This window comes from Grampus griseus, assembly GCF_964374135.1.
Source record: "Grampus griseus genome assembly, chromosome: 4".
Lineage (NCBI taxonomy): Eukaryota > Metazoa > Chordata > Mammalia > Artiodactyla > Delphinidae > Grampus > Grampus griseus.
In genome coordinates, this window is record NC_138997.1 from 16304104 (window position 1) to 16326480 (window position 22377).

A 22377-nucleotide genomic window follows, 5' to 3' on the forward strand; every position below is an offset into this window, starting at 1 on the left:
CAATGTAATCCTACACCTAAAGCAATTAGAGAAAGAACAAAGAAACCTCAAAGTTTGCAGAAGGATAGAAATTATAAAGATCAGATCAGACCTAAATGAAAAAGAAGTGTAGGAAAGATTAGCAAAGATCAATAAAACTAAAAGCTGTTTCTTCGAGTAGATAAATAAAATTGGTAAACCATTAGCCAGTCTTCTCAGGAAAACAAGGGAGAACTCAGATCAACAGAATTAGGAAAGAAAAAGGAGAAGTATCAGCTGACACTGCAGAAATACAAAGGATCATGTGAGATTACGTCAAGCAAGTATATGCCAATAAAATGGACAACCTGGAAGAAATGGACAAATTCTTTGAAAAGCACAACCTTCCGAGACTGAAGCAGGAAGAGATATAAAATATAAACAGACCAATCACAAGCCCTGAAATTGGAACTGTGATTAAAAATCTTCCAACAAACAAAAGCCCAGGACCAGATGGCTTCACAGGTAAATTCTGTCAAACATTTAGAGAAGAGCTAACACCTATCCTTCTCAAACTCTTCCAAAATATAGCAGAGGGAGGAACACTCCCAAACTCATTCTACGAGGCCAACATCACCTTGATACCAAAACCAGACAAGGATGTCACAATGAAAGAAAACTACAGGCCAATATCACTGATTAACAGAGATGCAAAACTTCTCAACAAAATATTAGCAAACAGAATCCAACAGCACATTAAAAGGATCATACACCACGATCAAGTGTGGTTTATCCCAGGAATGCAAAGGATTCTTCCATATGCGCAAATCAATCAATGTGATACACCATATTAACAAACTGAAGAATAAAAACCATATGCTCATCTCAATAGATGCAGAAAATCCTTTCTACAAAATTCAACACCCATTTATGATAAAAACCCTCCAGAAAGTAGGCATAGAGGGAACTTACCTCAACATAATAAAGGCCATATATGACAAACCCACAGCCAACATCATCCTCAATGCTGAAAAACTGAAAGCATTTCCACTAAGATCAAGAAAAAGACAAGGTTGCCCACTCTCACTACTATCATTGAACATAGTTTTGGAAATTTTAGCTACTGCAATCAGAGAAGAAAAAGAAATAAAAGGAATCCAAATTGGAAAAGTAGTAAAGCTGTCACTGTTTGCAGGTGACATGATACTATATGTAGAGAATCCTGAAGATGCTACCAGAAAACTACTAGAGCTAATCAATGAATTTGTTAAAGTAGCAAGATACAAAGTTAATGCACAGAAATGTCTTACATTCCTATACACTAGTGATAAAAATCTGAAAGTGAAATTAAGGAAACACTCCCATTTACCATTCCAACAAAAAGGATAAAATACCTAGGAATAAACCTAGCTAAGGAGACAAAAGACCTATATGCAGAAAAGTATAAGACACTAATGAAGGAAATTAAAGGTGATACAAATAGATGGAGAGATATACCATGTTCTTGGATCTGAAGAATCAACATTGTGAAAATGACTATACTACGCAAAGCAATCTACAGATTCATTGCAATCCCTATCAAACTACCACTGGCATTTTTCACAGAACTAGAACAAAAAATTTCACAATTTGTATGGAAACACAAAAGATCCCGAGTAGCTAATGCAATCTTGTGAAAGAAAAACGGAGTTGGAGGAATCAGGCTCCCAGACTTCAGACTATACTACAAAGCTGCAGTAATCAAGATAGTATGGTACTGGCACAAAAACAGAAATGTAGATCAATGGAACATGATAGAAAGCCCAGAGATAAACCTATGCACATATGGTCTACTTATTTTTGATAAAGAAGTTAAGACTGTACAATGGAGAAAAGACAGTCTCTTCAATAAGTGTTGCTGGGAAAACCGGACAGCTACATGTAAAAGAATGAAATTAGCACACCCCCTAACCCCATACACAAAAATAAACTCAAAATGGATTAAAGACTTAAATGTAAGGCCAGACACTATGAAACTCTTAGAGGAAAACATAGGCAGAACATCACTCTATGACATAAATCACAGCAAGATCCTTTTTGACCCACCTCCTAGAGAAATGGAAATAAAAACAAAAACAAATGGGACCTAATGAAACTTAAAAGGTTTTGCACAGCAAAGGAAACCATAAACAAGATGAAAAGACAAACCTCAGAATGGGAGAAAATATTTGCAAATGAAGCAACTGACAAAGGATTAATCTCCAAAATTCACAAGCAGCTCATTCAGCTCAATATGAAAGAAACAAACAACCTAATCCAAAACTGGGCAGAAGACCTAAATAGACATTTCTCCAAGGAAGATACACAGATTGCCAACAAACACTTGAAAAAATGCTCAACATCATTAATCATTAGAGAAATGCAAATCAAAACTACAATGAGCGGCTTCTCTGGTGGCACAGTGGTTGAGAGTCTGCCTGCCGATGCAGGGGACACGGGTTCATGCACCGGTCCGGGAAGATCCCACATGCCACAGAGTGGCTGGGCCTGTGAGCCATGGCCGCTGAGCCTGTGCATCCGGAGCCTGTGCTCCGCAACGGGAGAGTCCACAACAGTGAGAGGTCCACGTACCGCCAAAAAAAAAAACTACAATGAGATATTATCTCACACTAGTCAAAATGGGCATCATCAAAGAAATCTACAAACAATAAATGCTGGAGAAGTTGTGGAGAAAAGGGAACCCTCTTGCACTGTTGGTGGGAATGTACATTGATACAGCCACTATGGAGAACAGTATGGAGGTTCCTCAAGAAACTAAAAATAGAATTACCGTATGACCCAGTAACGCCACTACTGGCCATATACCCTGAGAAAACCATACGTCATGTACCACAATGTTCATTGCAGCTCTATTTACAATAGCCAGGACATGGAAGCAACTGAAGTGTCTATTGACAGATGAATGGATAAAGAAGATGTGGCAAATATATACAATAGAATATTAGTCATAAAAAGAAACGAAATTGAGTTATTTGTAGTGAGGTGGATGGACCTGTGTTCTGTCATACAGAGTGAACTAAGTCAGAAGGAGAAAATCAATACTGTATGCTAACACATATATATGAAATCTTAGAAAAAAACATGGTTATGAAGAACCTTGGGACAGGACAGGGATAAAGATGCAGACGTAGAGTGTGGCCTTGAGGAGACCGGGAGGGGGAAGGGTAAGCTGGGACAAAGTGAGAGATTGGCATGGACATATATACACTACCAAATGTAAAACCAGTAGCTAGTAAGAAGCAGCCACATAGCACAGGGAGATCAGCTCGGTGCTTTGTGGACCATGTAGAGCAGTGGGATTTGGAGGGTGGGAGGGAGGGAGATGCAAGGGTAAGAGACATGGGGATATATGTATATGTATAGTTGATTCACTTTGTTATAAACCATAAACTAATGCACCATTGTAAAGCAATTATATTCTAAAAAAGATGTTACAAATAAATAAATATATTGTGCCACTCCCTTCTGGCTTGTAGAGTTTCTGATGAGAAATCAGCTGTTAACCTTATTGTAGTTCCCTTGTTTGTTATGTGTCCTTTTTCTCTTGTTGCTTTTAATAATTTTTCTTTGACTTTAATTTTTGTCAGTTTGATTACTCTGTGTCTTAGCGTGTTTCTCCTACGGTTTATCCTGCCTGGGGCTCTCTGCGCTTCCTGGACTTGGGTGGCTATTTCCTTTCCCATGTTAGGAAGTTTTTGACACGAATCTCTTCAAATATTTTCTTAGGTCCTTTCTCTCTCTTCTTTTGGGAACCCTATTATGTGACTGTTGTTGCGTGTAATGTTGTCCTAGAGGTCTCTTAGGCTCTCTTCATTTCTTTTCATTCTTTTTTCTTTATTCTGTTCTGCTTCAGTGAATTCCACCATTGTGTCTTCCAGGTCACTTATCCATTCTTCTGCCTCAGTTATTCTGCTATTGATTCCTTCTAGTATATTTTTCATTTCAGTTATTGTATTTTTCATCTCTGTTTGCTTTTTCTTTAATTCTTCTAGGTCTTTATTATACATTTCTTGCATCTTCTTGATCTTTGCCTCTTTTCTTTTTCTAAGGTCCTGGATCATCTTCGCCATCATTATTCTGAATTCTTTTTCTGGAATGTTGCTTATCTCCACTTTATTTACTTATTTTCTGGGGTTTTATCTTGTTCCCTCATCTGGTACATAGTCCTCTGCCTTTTCATTTTGTCTCTCTCTCTGAATGCGGTTTTTGTTCCTCAGACTGCAGGATTGTAGTTCTCTGTGCATCTGCTGTTTGCCCTCTGGTGGATGAGGCTATCTAAGAGTATTTTGAAAGCCTACTGATAGGCGGGACTGGTGGTGGGTAGAACTGGGTGTTGTTCTGGTGGGCAGAGCTCAGTAAAACGTTAATCTCCTTGTCTCCTAATGGGTGGGGTTTAGTTTCCTTCCTGTTGGTTGTTTGACCTGAGGCGGCCCAGCACTGGAGCCTACAGGCTCTTTGGTGGGGTAATGGCAGACCCCTGGAGGGTTGACGCCAAGGAGTACTTCCCAGAACTTCTGCTGCCAGTGTCCTTGTCCCCGCAATGAGCCACAGCCACCCTTCACATCTGCAGGAGAGCCTCCAACACTAACAGGTACTAACAGGGTCAGTCTCCTGTGGGGTAATTGCCTCTTACCCCTGGGCCCTGATGCGCACACTACTTTGTGTGTGCTCCCCAAGAGTAGAGTCTCTGTTTCCCCCAGTCTTGTTGAAGTCCTGCAATCAAATCCTGCTAGCCTTCAAAGTCTGATTCTCTGGGAATTTCTCCTCCCATTCCCAGATCCCCTGGTTGGTAAGCCTGATATGGGGCTCAGAGCTTTCACTGCTGTGGGTGCACTTCTGTTGTATAATTGTTCTCCAGTTTGTGTGTCACTCACCCAGTGGTTATGGGATTTGATTTTATTGTGATTGAGCCCCTCCTACTGTGTCGTTGCAGCTTCTCCTTTGTCTTTGGGTGTGGGGTATCTTTTTTGGTGAGTTCCAGTGTCTTCCTATCAATGATTGTTCAGCAGTTAGTTGTGATTCCAGTGCTCTCGCAAGAGGGAGTGTGCGCACATTCTTCTGGTCCGCCATATTGAACCAATCTCTCTTGACAGGTATTTTTAAAAACAGGAGAAAAAATTTTTATATTTACTTTGATTTTTGTCATATTTATCATTCATTGTTTCTTTGGATACATTCAAATTTTTGTGTAGTATTTTACACCTTCTGCCTGAAAATCTGTTTTGTTAACAGGTTTTTTTTTTCTTTCAATACTTCAAAGATGTTATTCCATTGGTTTTTAGCTTGCACAGTTTTGGATAAGAAGTGTGCTGTATTCTTATTTTTGCTATTCCAAATATAAATATTTCTATTTTTTCCCTCTTGCTGCCTTCAAAGATTCTCTTTTTCTTTGATTTTTCAGCAGCTTGACTATTTGGTGTGTATTTTTGTTTTCTTTTCTTTGCTGGGGAGGGGGAGGGTCCCTAAAGTTCACAGATTTGTGGCGTGGTGTCCTTCATTATTTTTGGAAATTTTTCAGCTGTTAACTGTTTAAATTTTCTTCTACCATGTTCTCAATCTTTTCTCCTTCTGAGATTCCAGTTATACTCAAGTTAGACCCTTTGCTATTTTCTTTCAGCTTGTATGTGCTTTGGGATTTCCCCCACTCTTTTTTGTCTCTTTGTGTTTTAATTTTTATTTCTGTTGATCTACAAGTTCACTGAGTCTTTCCTTCATTTTGTTGAGTCTACTGCTCAACCTTTTGAAATAATTCTTTATCTTTGATAATGTTTTTCATTATAACATCTGCATTTAACTCTTATAATTTCTGTTTCTCTACAAAATTCCACGTGTTCATAGATATTCACTTTTTCTACTAAATTCTTTAATATGTGAATCATGATTATTTTAAAGTCCCTTTTTGATAGTTCTAACATCTTAGTCACCTATGAAGTCTCATTCTGATGATCGATTTATCTCTTGACAGTGAATTATTTTTTCCTTCCTTTTTAAAAGGTATCTCTTAATTTTGTATTGAATGATGGACATTGTGTGTAGAAAAACACTAGAGACTGAAATTAACAATATTTAATCTCTGGAAGTAGCACACTTCCTTTTATTTCAGGCAGTTAGTATGGGGTGGAGGACCAGCCAATCTAGTCAGAAGTTGAGCTGGGTTCATGTTTTGCTGTTGCTAACTTTACTTCAGCGCGGTAGTCTTCAGAACTTTAGTAGTTGGCTCTTCCTACCTTGTGCTTAGAGTAGGCGTACTAGAGGACTTTTTTTAGTGTTCCTGCTCTCTCTTCAGACTTTAGCCATTCATGCCTGCCTGTTCCACAGAGAGATTCTCTCCGTACTCTTGTTCTTCTCCCAACAGTAGACTATTATTGATAAGCACCATGCTGGACATCCATCACTGTTACTATTTATCTATGAAGCAAAACCCATTTTGAAACATTTTGGTTCTAGGTAGAAAGAAATTCAAAGTAGATTAAGTAGTGAGGAAAGAAGCTGTAATTTTCCATTGGTTGTACCCATATCACAGTTGCTACATGTGATTAAGTAATTAAATAGGTAAGTAAATAATTCAAGCTCTATATTAATTGATTAAATAATATAATGTCCTGTATTATTGATTAAATAAAGTCTTGTATTAATTATACTTGAGAAATATTATTGTTAGTAATCTGAAAACTGTAGTTTCTGTGAGATTTATAAAACCTGAATATATAGTATAGGCTTACTTAATGTCAAATATTCTTTTTTTAATATGAAGCTTGAACATTTCACATTGTTTATGTAAAGAAGTGTATTAGTTTCCTGGGGATGCTGTAATGAAGTTCCACTAACTGGTGGCTTAAAACAACACAAATTTATTATTTTATAGTTGTGGAGGCTGTAACTTCAAAATCAAGGTGTCAAGCAGGGCCATGCTCCCTTTAAACCTGTAGGCAAGGAGGACTTTTTTTTTTTTTTTTTTTTTTTGCTTCTTCCTAGCTTCTGGTGGCATCTGGAGTTCCTTGGCTTGTGGCAGCAAACTCCAGTCTCTGCTGTTATCTTCACATGGCTGTCTTCTCCATTTGTGTTTTCATGTCTTCACATGGCATTCTCCTCTCTGCGTCTCTCTCTTCTTCTTATAAGAATACCAGTCATATTGGATTGGAGACCCACCCTACTACAGTATGACCTCATCTTAACTAAACTCTCTTCAATGAACCTGTTTCCAAATAAAGTCTGAGGTACTGGGAGTTAGGACTTGAACATATATTTTTGGGAGATACAGTTCAACCCATAATAAGCAGGAATGATGTCAGTGTCTCAAAAGCAGACTCCTTTATCAGTAGTGTTATCTCAGATAAAGATATTAAACTACTGAACCTAAATGGCAGGGTAAGCATATGCTCATGAGTAAATCTGTGTGTCATAAATTTGTGTTTGAAGTTTATAAGAAGAAATTTGATATTTGATTCCTTTTCAGTTCAGGTAAATTTAAAGATAGCGACTAACATTTTTTAAATCACATTTTAATGAAAATATTTACAAACTTTATCCTATTTACTCCTTATTTGGATCATTATTCATACAGAATTCTGGAAAACTTTAGAAATTCAATCATTTTCTTAACTGAGTAATGTGATAGTTTGGGGATTTTCAGTAATATTTTTCATTTAGTTATCTAAGACATCTGAGTTTTGTAACACATGTGGCTGGCATGCACTGAAAATGAAAGGGCTCTTAATGGGCTCTTTGAAGTTTAAAATCTAGGATTCTAATCTCAGTTATAGTTTAGTATTGACTAAAAAGTCTCAGAATAGTATTTGTGTACCTGCATTTAATATGAGTCTAATTTATGTTGCCTGCTGTATTAAGATCCTTGTTTAGTATATATTACACATTTTCAAATTCTGTTATAACAAATTATTTGTCCTTGGAGGTTTAAAAGTGGCATAGTAGTAGAGTCTGAAGGAAAGACGTGAAGAATGTGATTAAAATAAATGTTATTAAAATAAATGTTATTAAAATAAGTGGCATCTTTATAATGTTACCACTTTTTCCAAACCAATACTAGTAAGGTCTTAAGTTATAATTGTTTTGACTTTAAGCACCTATTCTGAATCACTTTTTTGTTCACTAAGAAAAAGCACATCAAAAATTATTATTCTTTCTAGACAGTATAATTTTTCAGAGCTCAGCTTTCTAACTTAGCTTGTAAAAAGAATTTCTGATTTATTTGCCAGGGTCTTTATAGTGTCTAGTAATATTTACTTGGGAAAAATTTAAATAAGTACATGAATTATAATGATTAATTATTGGAAAGCTAAAATAGCAAAATTTAACACGTTAAAAAACCTTACACAGCATATGTTAAGTATTTCCTGTGTGCACACATGGACACAGCAGAAATAGAAGTAGAAACTGAAATGAATAAGAGAATGTCAAAGCTAAAAAGAAGTCTGACCATCTTCTACTCTTGCTTTCCCCCCTTTTCCAGATTAGGAAACTGACATCAACAGAGGTTACGAGGCTTTCTTATGGTCAATCTTAACAAAACCCCAAATTTAAAGACCTTATAGTTATTTTATAAGTCATTACCTCAGTGATAATCACTCAGTGAGTGATTACCTCAGTTTTTTTAAATATTAAAAACTTCTACTTTGCCTTATTGAAATTCTTAATTTTAACATTCCAAATTTTAGGTAACAAAAACATTCTAATTTCTACTCCAACAACCAGGACTAGTCCAAGGACTTCATCATTAAATGTTCTTTCCCTTCAGGTCCTCAGTTTATGACATGTCTACAACTTTATTTACTTAAAAAGGGAAGTGTTACTTCCTGTTGAAAATAAATCTTCTTTACCCTTAAATAGCTATAACTGAACTTTAATTACAGTATGAGATACTGAAAGTGATTGGGAAAAGTTGCATATCATCCTAGGTCTAATAAGTGGAGAGGGTGAAAAAGTGGGAAAGATTGTATCTGATGTCTTCTCTTTTCTGTCTGAAAGTAGGATGCATGGTTTCTGTTAAGAATGCAGAAGTTGGGAAAGGGAGGGACTTGTCAAAGTTGTGACTATTTGGACGGCTCATCATGGGTGATGTGACAGGGATGTGTGAAAAGATGTGCAGCATAGTTTAAGGGTTTGTCCTTGTTTATAAGGCATATAAGTGTTACAGCGTTAAAGAAAAGATGGTGTAATTTGTTCATTCTTTGCTGTGATTCTATTGTTAGTTAAAGCACATTTTCTCAGAGATATGGAAATTTCTCACTCTCAGTGTGGATCTCAATGAATGGATGTGTGACTCTCCGTGAGTTTTGATACGGATATGAAAATTGTGTTATTGTACTATGCCTCTTTAATCTGTTAACCAATTATATGTGAAATAGATTTTACCTATCATCTTCTCTCCGTTTAGCCTGCATTTTGGACAGCTATTGTTTAATGTAGATTGGTCTTGATATTTGTTAAGTTCATGGATACCCTAAAAAGATTTTGGGGGTAAAGATACCCAAGAACCTGTCAGAAATGAATCTTTAAAAAAGATTCACAATTGACACCAATATAGTGCTACTGTCTTGCTGAACTACATGGTAAAAGTATTGCAATATACCTTTTTTAGTGTTTAATGAGGGAACGTTGAATTGGAATTCAGATTTCCCAAGTTTTAGTTCAGAAGGCTGATATTTAATCATCACAGTTTCTTTAAGCAAAGTCTGAGTTGAAATATAAGAAAAATGAAATATGGTTTATAATTTATCTTCTTAATTCACTTATAATAGTATTATCTCTAAAGTACACGTACAAGAAAAGTCATTTTTATCTCTGTGTTCGGAGCCTTAGCTTTTATTTTGGCCATCAGTAACCCTAAAGAGCCTTTGTTAGCTTTATGCTCCATATCATCTTTAATTATGCCAAATCTCTAGCACTTACTGTAATGTGTGTGTGCAGCCGGTGCACAGCCAGCATTGTTGATTAACACAGAGCATTTGTAAAGGATGCTTTTATAAAAAACAGAGTGAGTGAGGCAGTGCACAAATCCATGACAGTGTAACATGTTAAAAGGGAACTCTTTAATTGCTAAAACTTCTTTGAAAACACAAGAGATAATTTATTCAGTAGTATCTCCACAACACATACTTTTCTCGTGTTTTTCAATATTAATTTTTGACAAAATTTAGATGAAAGCTTATTAGTATGATCAGCTCCTGAAGTTTATTTCTCATAATTTTCTGAGGTGGTACGTCATAATCATCACCACAGCAACCACTCCTGATGTCACAGAGGATTATTACTTCTGGGGGGAAATAAGTAGTTTGAGCAGATGGATGCATAAGGAATGAAGATCTTGTTATTATACAAATAAGTAGAGGGTGGGAGGAAAACATATCAAATATGTATGTAGGCATAATTCTTTAAAAATAGAATTATGATACTGAGAATTTCTGAGAATATGAAAAAGGTGATGTTTAAACCACAAAAGTGGAAGGTAGCATGGAAAAACAGACTTTTAGATTATAAAAATAAATTATTTTTAAAAATAAATTTTAGATAAAATGTGCTATTGCAAATTATGGGCCACTTTGACATCCAACACCGTGCTGCTTCCCCAGTCTTCCTCCTTAGTCTTTTCAAAGATTTAATCCTTCTAAATTCTCCTTTCAGAAAGCTGGTGATTATTGAAATGATAAAAAAAAAACAACAGTGTATTTGCTGATATTATTGTAAGGCTTTTCCATAAGCAAGAGTATAAAAAAGTTCTAGAATTGTGCTTATCCAGTCATATTATTACACAGGCTTGATAGTCAGCTTCTAGTAGCTACTTGGCTCTCTTTCCATTTTTTTCTTTCAAATTCTAGCATGTATGCATCCATTTATCTCTCTCTTTTTCTCCCTCCCTCAACGTGAACTGTTTGTTTCCCCATGTACATGCTACATACTCTTGAACTAAATTAACTGTCTTATTGAATGTACAGAAAAGGAAACTGTCAGCAAAGACCTGCTCCTGTATATTCTGCAATGGATTCAACCTCACCCATCAGATTTAAAAATCAAATAGAGGGCTTCCCTAGAGGCGCAGTGGTTGAGAGTCCGCCTGCCGATGCAGGGGACGCATGTTCGCGCCCCGGTCTGGGAGGGTCCCCGCGGAGCGGCTGGGCCCGTGAGCCGTGGCCGCTGGGCCTGTGCGTCCGGAGCCTGTGCTCCGCGGCGGGAGAGGCCGCGGCAGTGAGAGGCCCGTGTACCGCCAAAAAAAAAAAAAAAAAAAAATCAAATAGAATGCCAGTGGTAGTGAAGGAGTGAAGCAGCAGGAACTCACACACTGCTGGAGGGAATGTACACTGGCTTTGGAAGCCTGTTGGTCATTATCTAAAAAAGTGGAAGATGTGCAGATTCTATGAACCAACAATACCACCTGGGTATTATAAATAATAGCCCAAACCTAAAAACAACCCAAGTAATAATCAGCTAAAAGAATAGACAAACAATTACTATGTGTTCATATAATGAATATTGTACAGCAAAGAAGCATATAGCAGAGTGGATGAATTTCATAAACATACTGTTGAGTGTAAGAAGGCACAAAAAGAATGAATATAACATGAGTTCATTCAAATAAAGTTCAAAAAAAGCAAAGCCAAACCATATTGTGGTTTAAACATTAAAAAAGAAGTAAATGATTTTCATTCTCACCTCTCCCTCTCCCTCCCTCTCTCTCATCCCCAAGGTGAATCATACTTTACCAAAATCTACCCTAAGGCCCCATCCATTCCATAAATATTGAGTGCCTGCTGTGTACTAAGTATTTGGGGAAAAATACAAGCAAATCTGAACGTAGGATATACTATAACCCATCAGGTAGTTGTATTCAGAGGTTGTTTTTAGGTCCTTTCCTCAGCCTTAGCGTATAACTTGTACTTGGTAATGGAATACCAACTTGTTCTCATTTTTTTCTCATTTGTGAGGCATACTAAACATGACATACAAATTTTATTGCTTCCTGCTTTTGGCTACTGAATATCTTTTTGACTACTGAAGAGTAATACCACCTGTTAGATTTAAAGTGCAGTATCTCATTAGATTTAAAGCCCTGCTCTTACCTAGTGTGAAGAAAGATCATATTTGTGCTGGTAACTACTTTGTGTGACAGGTCATCATTAAAGAATGTAGCAGGGCTTAAAGAATTGGTGGGCTGCACTTTCCCCAGTGGTTGGATACCTCATAATTATGGAAAATAAAAACGTAAATTATATTTCTAGAAGTTACAGCCCAGGATGCTTCACAAATTAGAAGTCACTTATTATCAGAAGAGTTAAAAGTGAGCCTACATTTGGGGATATGAACGTTTAGGATAAGGAACCTTTTGGAAATTATTTTTAAGTGAACAATAATACTCATTTTAATATAACATAAAGCTATAGGGTTACCTTTACTGCGGAAACACAGTTTATATGGACTTGTGTAATGACAGATGTTCTAATATGTATTTTAAATAATTTGTAAGATGCCTTTAAAAACTTACTCACTGGTTTTGGTAGAATAAAGGAACACAGCATTATAGCACTCTACTCAATGCTCTGTGGTGACCTAAATGAGTAGGGAACTCTACTCAATGCTCTGTGGTGACCTAAATGAGAAGGAAATCCAAAAAAGAGGGGATACATGTATACATATAGCTGATTCACTTTGCTGTACAGTATAAATGAACACAACACTGCAAAGCAACTATACTCCAGTAAAAAAAAAAGCATTATTATTTCTTTGCATCTTCAGATTCTTTAAAATATTTTAATAAAATTCTCCTTGAGTCAGATATCTTCTATTATATGTGCTTTGCTTTTCTTCTCAAATTTGGTAATAATGTATCAATAATTTCTAATGTAGAAATTGAGCTTATGCTCTTCAGCCAACCCTTGATAACACATAGCTATCTTGTAGTCCAAACAGGGCAGGGAGGGAGGAAGGGAATGAAGAAGGAAGCAAAGGAAGGGAAGCGAAATACTGTGGTTCTGAAACACAAGTAGGTAATTTGCCTTTTAATTGTAGCTTCGTTCTTATTTATTGCATTATTAAGTTTGATGACCAAATTTGTTGAATAAATTTGTATGAAAATTTATTGAATTATTTAATGTTTTGAATATCGAATACCTGAGTGTTGATAGGAAGCCAGCTTAGCTTTCTAAGCATACACGATTTATATTTTGAAAGCCCATATTTACTCAACAGTTAGAATCAAAAACTATTTGAGCTTTGCAGTTTAGGGATGGGATATATATTGTATATGCATAGTATTGAAGGTCTGAACCTTTAGATTTGTCATCCTAATATTTAGTTTTTTCTGACATGATCCTCCTACAAATTGCCCAACAATTTAGATAATTTACATTTATGTTATTGGAAAAGAAAACTTTAGAAATTAGATTTCTAAATGAGATAGGACCAATGTACTTGGCTGGCTCATGTGACTAGCTACCTTGGCACTTAAGAATTTTCTGTGATCTTATTAGCTAATTAGCATAGGGTCCTTTTCTGCATCTGTATAATCATAGAATAAAGTCAAGTGGACGTGACACAAAACTTAAGTGAACAAAACTGTTTTGTTTCATTTTAGTATGGATTTCCTTAAAATTTTGCAAAATTATGAAGCTAGTATTTATGAGGCCCTGCTATATAGGTTGTGTGTGTGTATTTCTACCACAGGAAATGATATGTATTGCCTCATTTTCTAATATGGTTCAGCAACAGTTATAAAGATATGACCTTAGTTTCAGTTCTTTTATTAGGAAAATGAAAATCTTTCATTTACTCACTAATTTCATAGCTCTAAGTCCTTTGTGAGCCATTTCTTTTACTGATCCTTCTGTTGTGCTTCTATAGCTGCAAGATCCAGTATAGCAGCCACTAGGCATTTTGACTCTTGAGCAATTGAAATGTGGCTAGTCTGAATTGACATGGAACTGTAAGTGTAAAATATAAAATACACTTGGATTTCAAAGATTTATTACAAAGCAGAGATGTAAAATATTTCATTAATAATTTGTATATTGATTGTGTATTGCAGTGATCAGTATTTTAGATATATTGAATTGAGTAAAATATATTACTAAAACTAATTTTTCACTTTTTATGTTTTTAATGTGGCTACTAGTAAATTTAAATTATGTAGGTATCTCACATTTGTGGCACTCATATCTTTATTGGATAGCACTGTTCTAGAGTCTGTCTTTTTTTTTTTTTTTTTTTTGCGGCACGCGGGCCTCTCACTGTTGTGGCCTCTCCCGTTGCGGAGCACAGGCTCCGGACGCGCAGGCTCAGCGGCCATGGCTCACGGACCCAGCCGCTCTGCGGCATGTGGTATCTTCCCGGACTGGGGCACGAACCCGTGACCCCTGCATCAGCAGGCGGACTCTCAACCACTGCGCCACCAGGGAAACCCGAGTCTGTCATATTTTATATAAGGAAGTCAGATTTAGAAAGACATAGTCTTTCTTTCATCTCTTTCCAATTCTATGTTCAAGGGTTAGAAAGTATTTTAAAGCAGTTTATATGTTCCAACAATTAAATGACATCTGTTCTATGTAGTGTAGGTGTACACGTAAATAGAAGGTATGTCTGACCATTTGACCACTGGTTGTAATGTTGAAGTATATTGGTGTGCTCTTGAATGGAGAGAATAAGGAAAAATGAAAACACAAACTACTAAGAATTGAAAAAGGGAACATGCTTATGTGCTATTGAAAATGCCAGTAAAAGACTCTAGTACTAATCTTTAGGAATTACATATTGTAATCTAAAATTATACTGTGTTGCAGATGGTTATCTTTGGTAATAACTGACTGAAACCACTGATGGAAAGATACATTTAGTGGTTTCCAAGCTGAGAAAAAAAATATTCCAATGGAATATTAGTTCCTATTTTTTTCTCTTACACAGAGTTGTCATCTGTGAAAGAGGAGGCAGAATATTTCACATGTCATAGTCATAAAATCTTAGGACCCACAGAAGTTCTTTAGGTTCCTATATGATACCAATGAGAATAATCATTTTTCTCCTAAAAAGTGATTGTCTCTTTTCCCCATCCCACCCCCATTTCCATGTTTATTTGTTTTGTTTTCCGAAAAGTCATATTTAATGCCCTACTTAGGTTTATTTTCTACTTACTCACTAAATAAGGAATAACTGTTATGTTTTGTATTTGAAATTGTAAGGTACATTTCTTTTTTCTTTTCTTTTTAATTTGACTCTTTGTTTTACAGATGAGGGCAGAAGTGCAGTTGACCAAGCAGGTGGTGCACAGATTGTAATTGACCATTTAAGGTCACTGTGCAGTAAAACAGATCCCGCCAATGAGAAGCTCTTGACTGTCTTTTGTGGCATGCTGATGAACTATAGCAATGAGAATGGTAAACAAAATTGAAAACTTGCTTTATCTGTGGGGGAAAAATTAAAAATCATTACTGTAGTATAAACCAAAACTATTTAGAAGAATTATGAGCAAAGCATTGATAAGTAGCATATAAAATTAGTAATTAGTCAACATTAAATAACAATGTTTAAAAATACAAAATGGTCAAGTTTACTAAATGGGACTAATTGTTGAAGGGTTGTCCATGTTAATCAATACCAAAAACAAGAAACAACATAATGGTATGGTTTAATATTTTTTGCTATGAACATTTAAAAAATATACAATGTTAAAATACCTTCATGTTTATTACTTTATATTAATACCAGGAGCAGCTTTAAAACATAAACACTGTCTATATAAATAGAATTATTTTCTCTAGATACTGGGTTTACTTATAACAATAAAAAAATCTTTTAATGAAATCTGGCCTTAGAAAAATAAAGTTCAGATATTTGATTTTAGAAATTTAATAAATATTTGTAAACAGAAGTTTCTTTTCACTGTAAAACATTCTTAGAACCCAACAACAAATAACATGTCAATTTTCAGATAGCCTATATGGTTGTTAATTAAATGAGCATAAGAACAGTGAAACAAAAGCTTCATTGTACTTTTAAATGTCACAAAAAATTCATCTGTCCTATGAATTACTGCATGGTAAAACACTCAAATTCTAGTAGGTTCCTAGAATTAATACAAATAAGGTCTTTCTGTGGCTTATTTCATCATGGCATTTTAAGTTGTAATCTCTGGCAGAGACCAATTTTACTTGTATATTGAAAATGTAATAGTATTCTTTCATGTGTCCTAGAAACACATGGCCCTTTAGGTATATTTTTTATTTCTTCATGAGTCCAAAGAAATATTCTCAGTAATTAAAAAAAAAAGGTAAACATCGATGACAAATGGCTACTGACATTTGACCTTGGTGTTAGTGATAGCAGCAAATGGTGGGGACTGAGCCCTGTCCCATTGAAAGGGGAGAGCTACTACTCTCCTCTAGCTAGTTGTTTCTGTGTGGCAGTTTGGCCACATACTGCCAAATCTTTTCATCTGGTGGGAAGAGGAAGCTAGAAATTTAACTTTTCTTGTGACATCTGTTTTTTAAATGGTGGATTACATTTGATTCTCTAGCACTGTACAAGCTAAACAGAATGTGTCCTCAGGTCACATCCTTTCCAAGAAACACCAGTTTTAAACTTATGAATTAAAGTTATCCATTATAATAATAAAAAATAGTTCTTATTCATCAAATGGCTTGCCTGTTAAACTTGAGCTAGAAACAAATATAGTCTTTATAGGGTCAGTTACCTCTATTTTTCTTACCCTCTGGTGGAATCATTTTTGAAGAGAAAATGTCCTAAATATGAACAGGAGAATTCATCTATCTGGGTAAAGTTCCTAAATAATTGAAATTTGACCATAATACACAGGTATCTGAATTGCATTAAGAAATCATTGGCCAGTTGTTCATGTCACTTGCTTTTTCTTTGGCTTCATTTAGGCTTGGACACCTGAGAAAGTGGAACAAAGCTAAGTGGGAGAATGGTTTAGAAACAAGTGAAAGAAACTAGTTGTGAAGTTATTATGGCAGCTTTGGATATAAAAGAATTAGGCTTGTTATGCATCTAAACTAGTTGTTTATCCTTTGAGGAAGTTCTTCAAAAATCTGTACAAAAGCTTATCAAATGGCAAAAGGGTCTTCAAAAACATCACTAATTCTAATCCAAAGGAGATTGTGATTGAGTCTCTATAATAGGGTGTCACACTGTGTAGAGAGGTGTACTGGGAAGGTAATGTTAACAATACACAGAGTGCACGGTCTAAATGTATGTATATTTCTTTTGTAAGGGTAGGTTTTTTTTTTTCCCCTGGTGTGCAAGTATTCCCAAGAAATAGCTTAGATACTTTAGAAAGCTATATTAACTTTTCTCAGAACATTACTCGAGCAGTGGTGTTTTTGTTCCATTATTCTAAAAGCTGAAATTTGAATGCAGCTTTCAAAAGTTATTAGATTAAATAGAAGTAAACTTATCTTTAGTATTTTAAAGGAACAAGTGCCAGACTTGTGACGATCTTCTTTCCTCTGCTTCCTTTTACTTTTTGTCTGTCATGGGGATCATAGTTTGTGAAGTGGTTCTTTTTCTCCATAATGTTCTTTAACTTAAATTATATCCTTTTTTGTTTTGCATAATTATTAAGCATCTTTGTTGTTGTATCAATTATTTACTTACTCTTTTCTTTAAAATATGTGTTGAAAGACTTTCCAACTTAATGTTAGGTCTTCTTGGTTAACTTAAGATCATTTGGTATTGATCCTGTCCACCTGTATGAGTCACTGAGCCAAAAAGCACTAGAGCTTTTTGAAACTCAGGAGGCGCTTTTTACTAGCGCTGATAAATGAAATTCCTTTTTTGTGTATTTACTATTGAATTCCAGTACACAAGCCTGTGCTAGTTTCTGAGTAGAATAGTTGAGTGATAAATACTATTACTCTAACGGAAAAATTAACTCTACCCTTGGGCCCAAGAACTTAAGCCTCATTTGTAGTTAGGGAGTTATTCTTTAGCTTCATAGATAAATTTTTTTTTAAACAGAGAGAGATAAGAAAGTACTGAAATGGGGCTTCCCTGGTGGCGCAGTGGTTGGGAGTCCGCCTGCCGATGCAGGGGACACGGGTTCGTGCCCCGGTCCGGGAAGATCCCACATGCCGCGGAGCGGCTGGGTCCGTGAGCCATGGCCGCTGAGCCTGCGCGTCCGGAGCCTGTGCTCCACAAGGGGAGAGGCCACAACAGTGAGAGGCCCGCGTATAGCAAAAAAAAAAAAAAAAAAAGTACTGAAATGGTAACAAAGATCCACCAACATAGTTTCTCTAATAAGAACATTTTCAAATTGTTTATTAGTCCTAAAGGTGGCTTGACACCAGGCTGAGACTTAGGATATCTTGATTCCTGTCCATATAGTGGACAACTCCGAGCATATCAAATCTTTGAATACATTAAATAGGAAATCAAGTTTCTTAAACACCTGCAAGAAAGATATCTATAATGAAAACACTCAGTAAAGGCATTTTTATACCCTTTGATAAAAGGGTATAAAACTCAAGGTTCACGAGTTTTAAAACTTTTGAACCATCTCAAGACTTTAAGCTATGAGCTAGATATATTCTTTTGTTTCCCCACTGGTGAAGCAATTAAAACTTTCTATATTCAGACAAGTAAGTTTGGAATATCTGAATAGAAAAAGTTATAATTGCTTAGCTAGAAAAGTTGTGTCATTAATATTGCTAAATAAAATCATGTTTAACTAGAATAACAAACAAAACTTTGTTTAGTAAAAATCATTTCAAATTTTTCCTTTGGGGAAAAATCATACCTGTTTTTCACATGGTGAAAAAGCACTCTTCAGTTCTGTGGCCCTCCAAAATATTCTGAGTATTTGACAGTTGTGGTTAGAGACAAGCGTATTGACAGTTTGACGTTCTATTTGAGGAAATGTGAACTTCCTGTATTTTCTTTATGTAGTTACAGCAGGGTCCCCAACCCCGGTACCAGTCTGCGACGGCCTGTTAGGAACCGGGCCTCACAGCAGGAGGTGAGCAGTGGGCAAGCGAGCCCTTCTAAAGTGACTAACATAATATACACGGTCTATGATGGGCTTCGTCATGTGACCAGTATCATATATATGATATATGTATGTGTATGTGTATATATAGATATATGTATATACCTATGATTTTTACAAATAGAGCTGATTTTTCTGTGGTATCTTAATAACTCCTTATTATCGAAAGAGTAATTTCTCTTTTTTTGTGGTTCCTGAAATCTCTCTGCGATACTCTCATGATAATTCTCACATTTATTTGCCGCACGGACTTATGATAACTGAACTACGGTTGAAGGGAGGCCATCTGTGTGATTTAAGAAATGCAGCTCATGGAGTATCAGAGCATTTTAACAATTGAATTTAAGTATTAAGCCCAGTACTTAAATTCAGTTGTTTAAAATAGGGCTGTAAAGTATCTTCTCTCCTCTAATTTAAAGATCACTTAATATGTAATTAGTTTTAGCTCCTTTCATTTCAACCAGCAGTTTCCCAATTCTAATAATACTCTTCCTAGTGAACTCAGCCAATAACTTGGCTTACTTGATTTTTCTTCATATTTAAAATAGGAAGAATAGAAATTAATAAGGAATAATCCTGATTAAAAACTAAAAACACACTTTGGACTGAGCTACTTGTTTATGTTTTGGTATTACTTTATTATAGGTAAGAAAGAATGCTTCCTAGATGTTAGATGTTTAGAAAATGATTTGCTTTGCATGAGTGCGGAACTAGTTCCAAAGTTTACTTACTGTGGGTATAAGCTAGTTAATAATTCCATAAATTTCCTAAACACTGAAGACTTTTTGCCTAACTTTAAGGGGGAAAGACAAAACAAAGTGTGTTTTTGCAATTTATTGTCTTTTTTTCTTAATTATAATTTTCCTATATACTATTTTCATGTATTTTCTGTTCATAAAGGCATGGGAGATGTACTTTTAAGTTATATCTTTTGAAGCCCAGTTTGTCAAATTAAAGTACTCTAGTATGTTAAGGTGTGTTAAAGACTTATTGTACCCCTGAAAAGTTTTTAGGTTTTAAAAAATAATAATATTAGAATTCTTTATTTACTAACTGCTGTTTTCTCTAAAAAATTTCTGAATTTTTACTGTTTGTCCAACAGAGCTTTCTAATCAGTCTGAAGTAGGTTGCATTCATGAAGTTCTGCTACAAATGTCATTTTAAACAAATTGTTTTATTGATGTACAGAGCAGTTAGTTGTTCTTGTGCCTCCTGCTAATTCTGCCTATTAAATTTGACCAATTAGACTAGGTTATTAGCTCTTCACCATAACCCTCCTAAACAATTACTATAATAATGCTGTTATTTAACGGACAGGCTAAGAACTTGGTTTTTAGTAGAGGTGTACCAAATGCATATTTTCGTTTAATTCCACATAGACAAGTATTAGCGTTAATATTAAGCTTTGGCCATTATAGAATGAACTTCTGAATGCAAGAATTGGAAATTTTATCACAAAAAAAATGAAATGATTGTTATAGGTTTTTTTTGTTAATGATTTAAAGTTTGGCATTAAATTATAGAAATTATACTCTTTGCAGCATTTTTAGCTTCTGGATTATTTTTATAATCATGACAGTGCATTTAGCATTGTGATGCTAAATAATCAATTTTAACTGGGGACAGTGGAGTAACAAAATATGTTTGGGGTTCTTTATTCTCTAACATGTTTTTCTTCATTTGCTTTATGTCTTGATTGAAGATGACTAATCATGGATGTTATTGAATATTACTTTCAAGAATTTTCTCATAGTGAAAATTTAAAGAGGCAGAGTGGGCTTTCTGATTTTAACTCATCCTCATAAGATGTAAAGACTTCTCAAATTGGACTTTTTCCTGAAAGATTCATGGCCTGAATGGAATTAAGTAACTAAAAATCAAAAACAACTCCTAACATTTATTTTATTTTTTGTTGTAAATTATAAAGAGAGTAGATAATATAATCTCTATTATTCTGCCTTGATTTAATTTTTACATTTGTATAGCTTTCACCCTCATTAGTTATTGCCACACTTTAATATTGCAGTATAAATACACATTTACATTTCATCTAATAGAATTTCAACACGTGAAACACATTGGGAGATTTTTCTCTGTACATGAAATGCTTACCTATATTTAAAAATGAATATTCAGATAGTAAAGATAAAACTGAAAGACCAGGCTTTGTTTTTATTTTTGATGTTACACTGGTTGAAATATGATGGTATCAAGCACATGATCATTGACTATGCACAAATTTGTCGGTGCTAGAAATGACATTGAAGTAAGCATTCAGGTGTTTGACCTTCAAGAGCTGAGGCAAAAGCCAGAGATGAGTAATGGATTTTGACCATATATCAGTGCATCTTTAATTCAGACCATTTAAAATATTCATTCAGTGAGAAGCTCAGGGCAGAAAAGTATCATATGTAAACTAACTTGTGTAAAAATTAGTAACCCTGATTTCTGACTACAAATAAGTCCAGTTAACAGCAAACTGCCTATATTTTATTTACTGAAAAAAAATTTTAATTAAATATTTGAAAAATGTTTCTTGGAAAGAAATTAAAAATCTTTGGGTTATATAGATATTTCTTGTTAACACAGTTTGTGTGTTGCAAATAACTTCTATGAATTTTTAAAGTGTAAAAAATTTAATCATAGTAATGCTCCAGGGTAACTAGTATTATTTGGGTTTTTGTTAAAACCAGTAAATCCTTTTGTAAAACAGAATTTTCATGTTTTTTAAACGCATATGATTATAAGATATACATGTTGTCTGTAAATTAACCTGACAATTAGCTCAATTTGCTATACAAAAATTTAGGCTTAAATTTATACTTACTACAGATGTGGCCTTTCAGCAATGCCCTATGAGAGCCCAGACTGGATTTATTTCTCCCAATAAGAGCTACGTAAGCAACAGCTGGCAGTAGTCCTCTTCTAAAAAAACAAAAAACAATTTTAACTTTTAAAAGACCAGTTTGTTTCTGAGATGAAAGCACAGCGTTTTCTTAAATCAGAGTAGATGTATATGTAGAAATCTTTGTAGCAGTATTCATTATAACGAGTTGATCTGTAGTAAATAATTTAACCTGAAGTGAGTCTAGGGAAAAAGTTATCTGCTGGACTAAGACATAATCATTCTAGATGTTATTGGATTGAGAACAGCAAATGGGTGGGCCTCTTAAGAATAATAAAACATTTTTCCTTTGTCTTGTGATTTGCTTTGAGGTTTTTCATTGTTGCTGTGTTTTACATCATACTCACTCATGTACTTTTGTCAGTTATCTCTAGAACTTTTACGAAAGGGAAATTTTGCTCTGTAGAGACTTTTATTTTCAGAACCCAGAAAAAAGCTTTTTCATTTTTTATTGTTAACTTTTAGAAAG

General features: G+C 35.0%; 1 protein-coding gene across 1 annotated transcript in view; it reads left to right on the plus strand.

Annotated features, from left to right (window-relative positions):
- Positions 1-22377, plus strand: part of RAP1GDS1 (Rap1 GTPase-GDP dissociation stimulator 1) — a 154339-nt gene that overhangs the window by 85337 nt on the left and 46625 nt on the right. The window contains exon 5 of the mRNA XM_082653768.1: positions 15228-15374. Within this exon, the coding sequence (XP_082509894.1) occupies positions 15228-15374 (147 nt within the window). The remainder of the gene's footprint in view (positions 1-15227; positions 15375-22377) is intronic.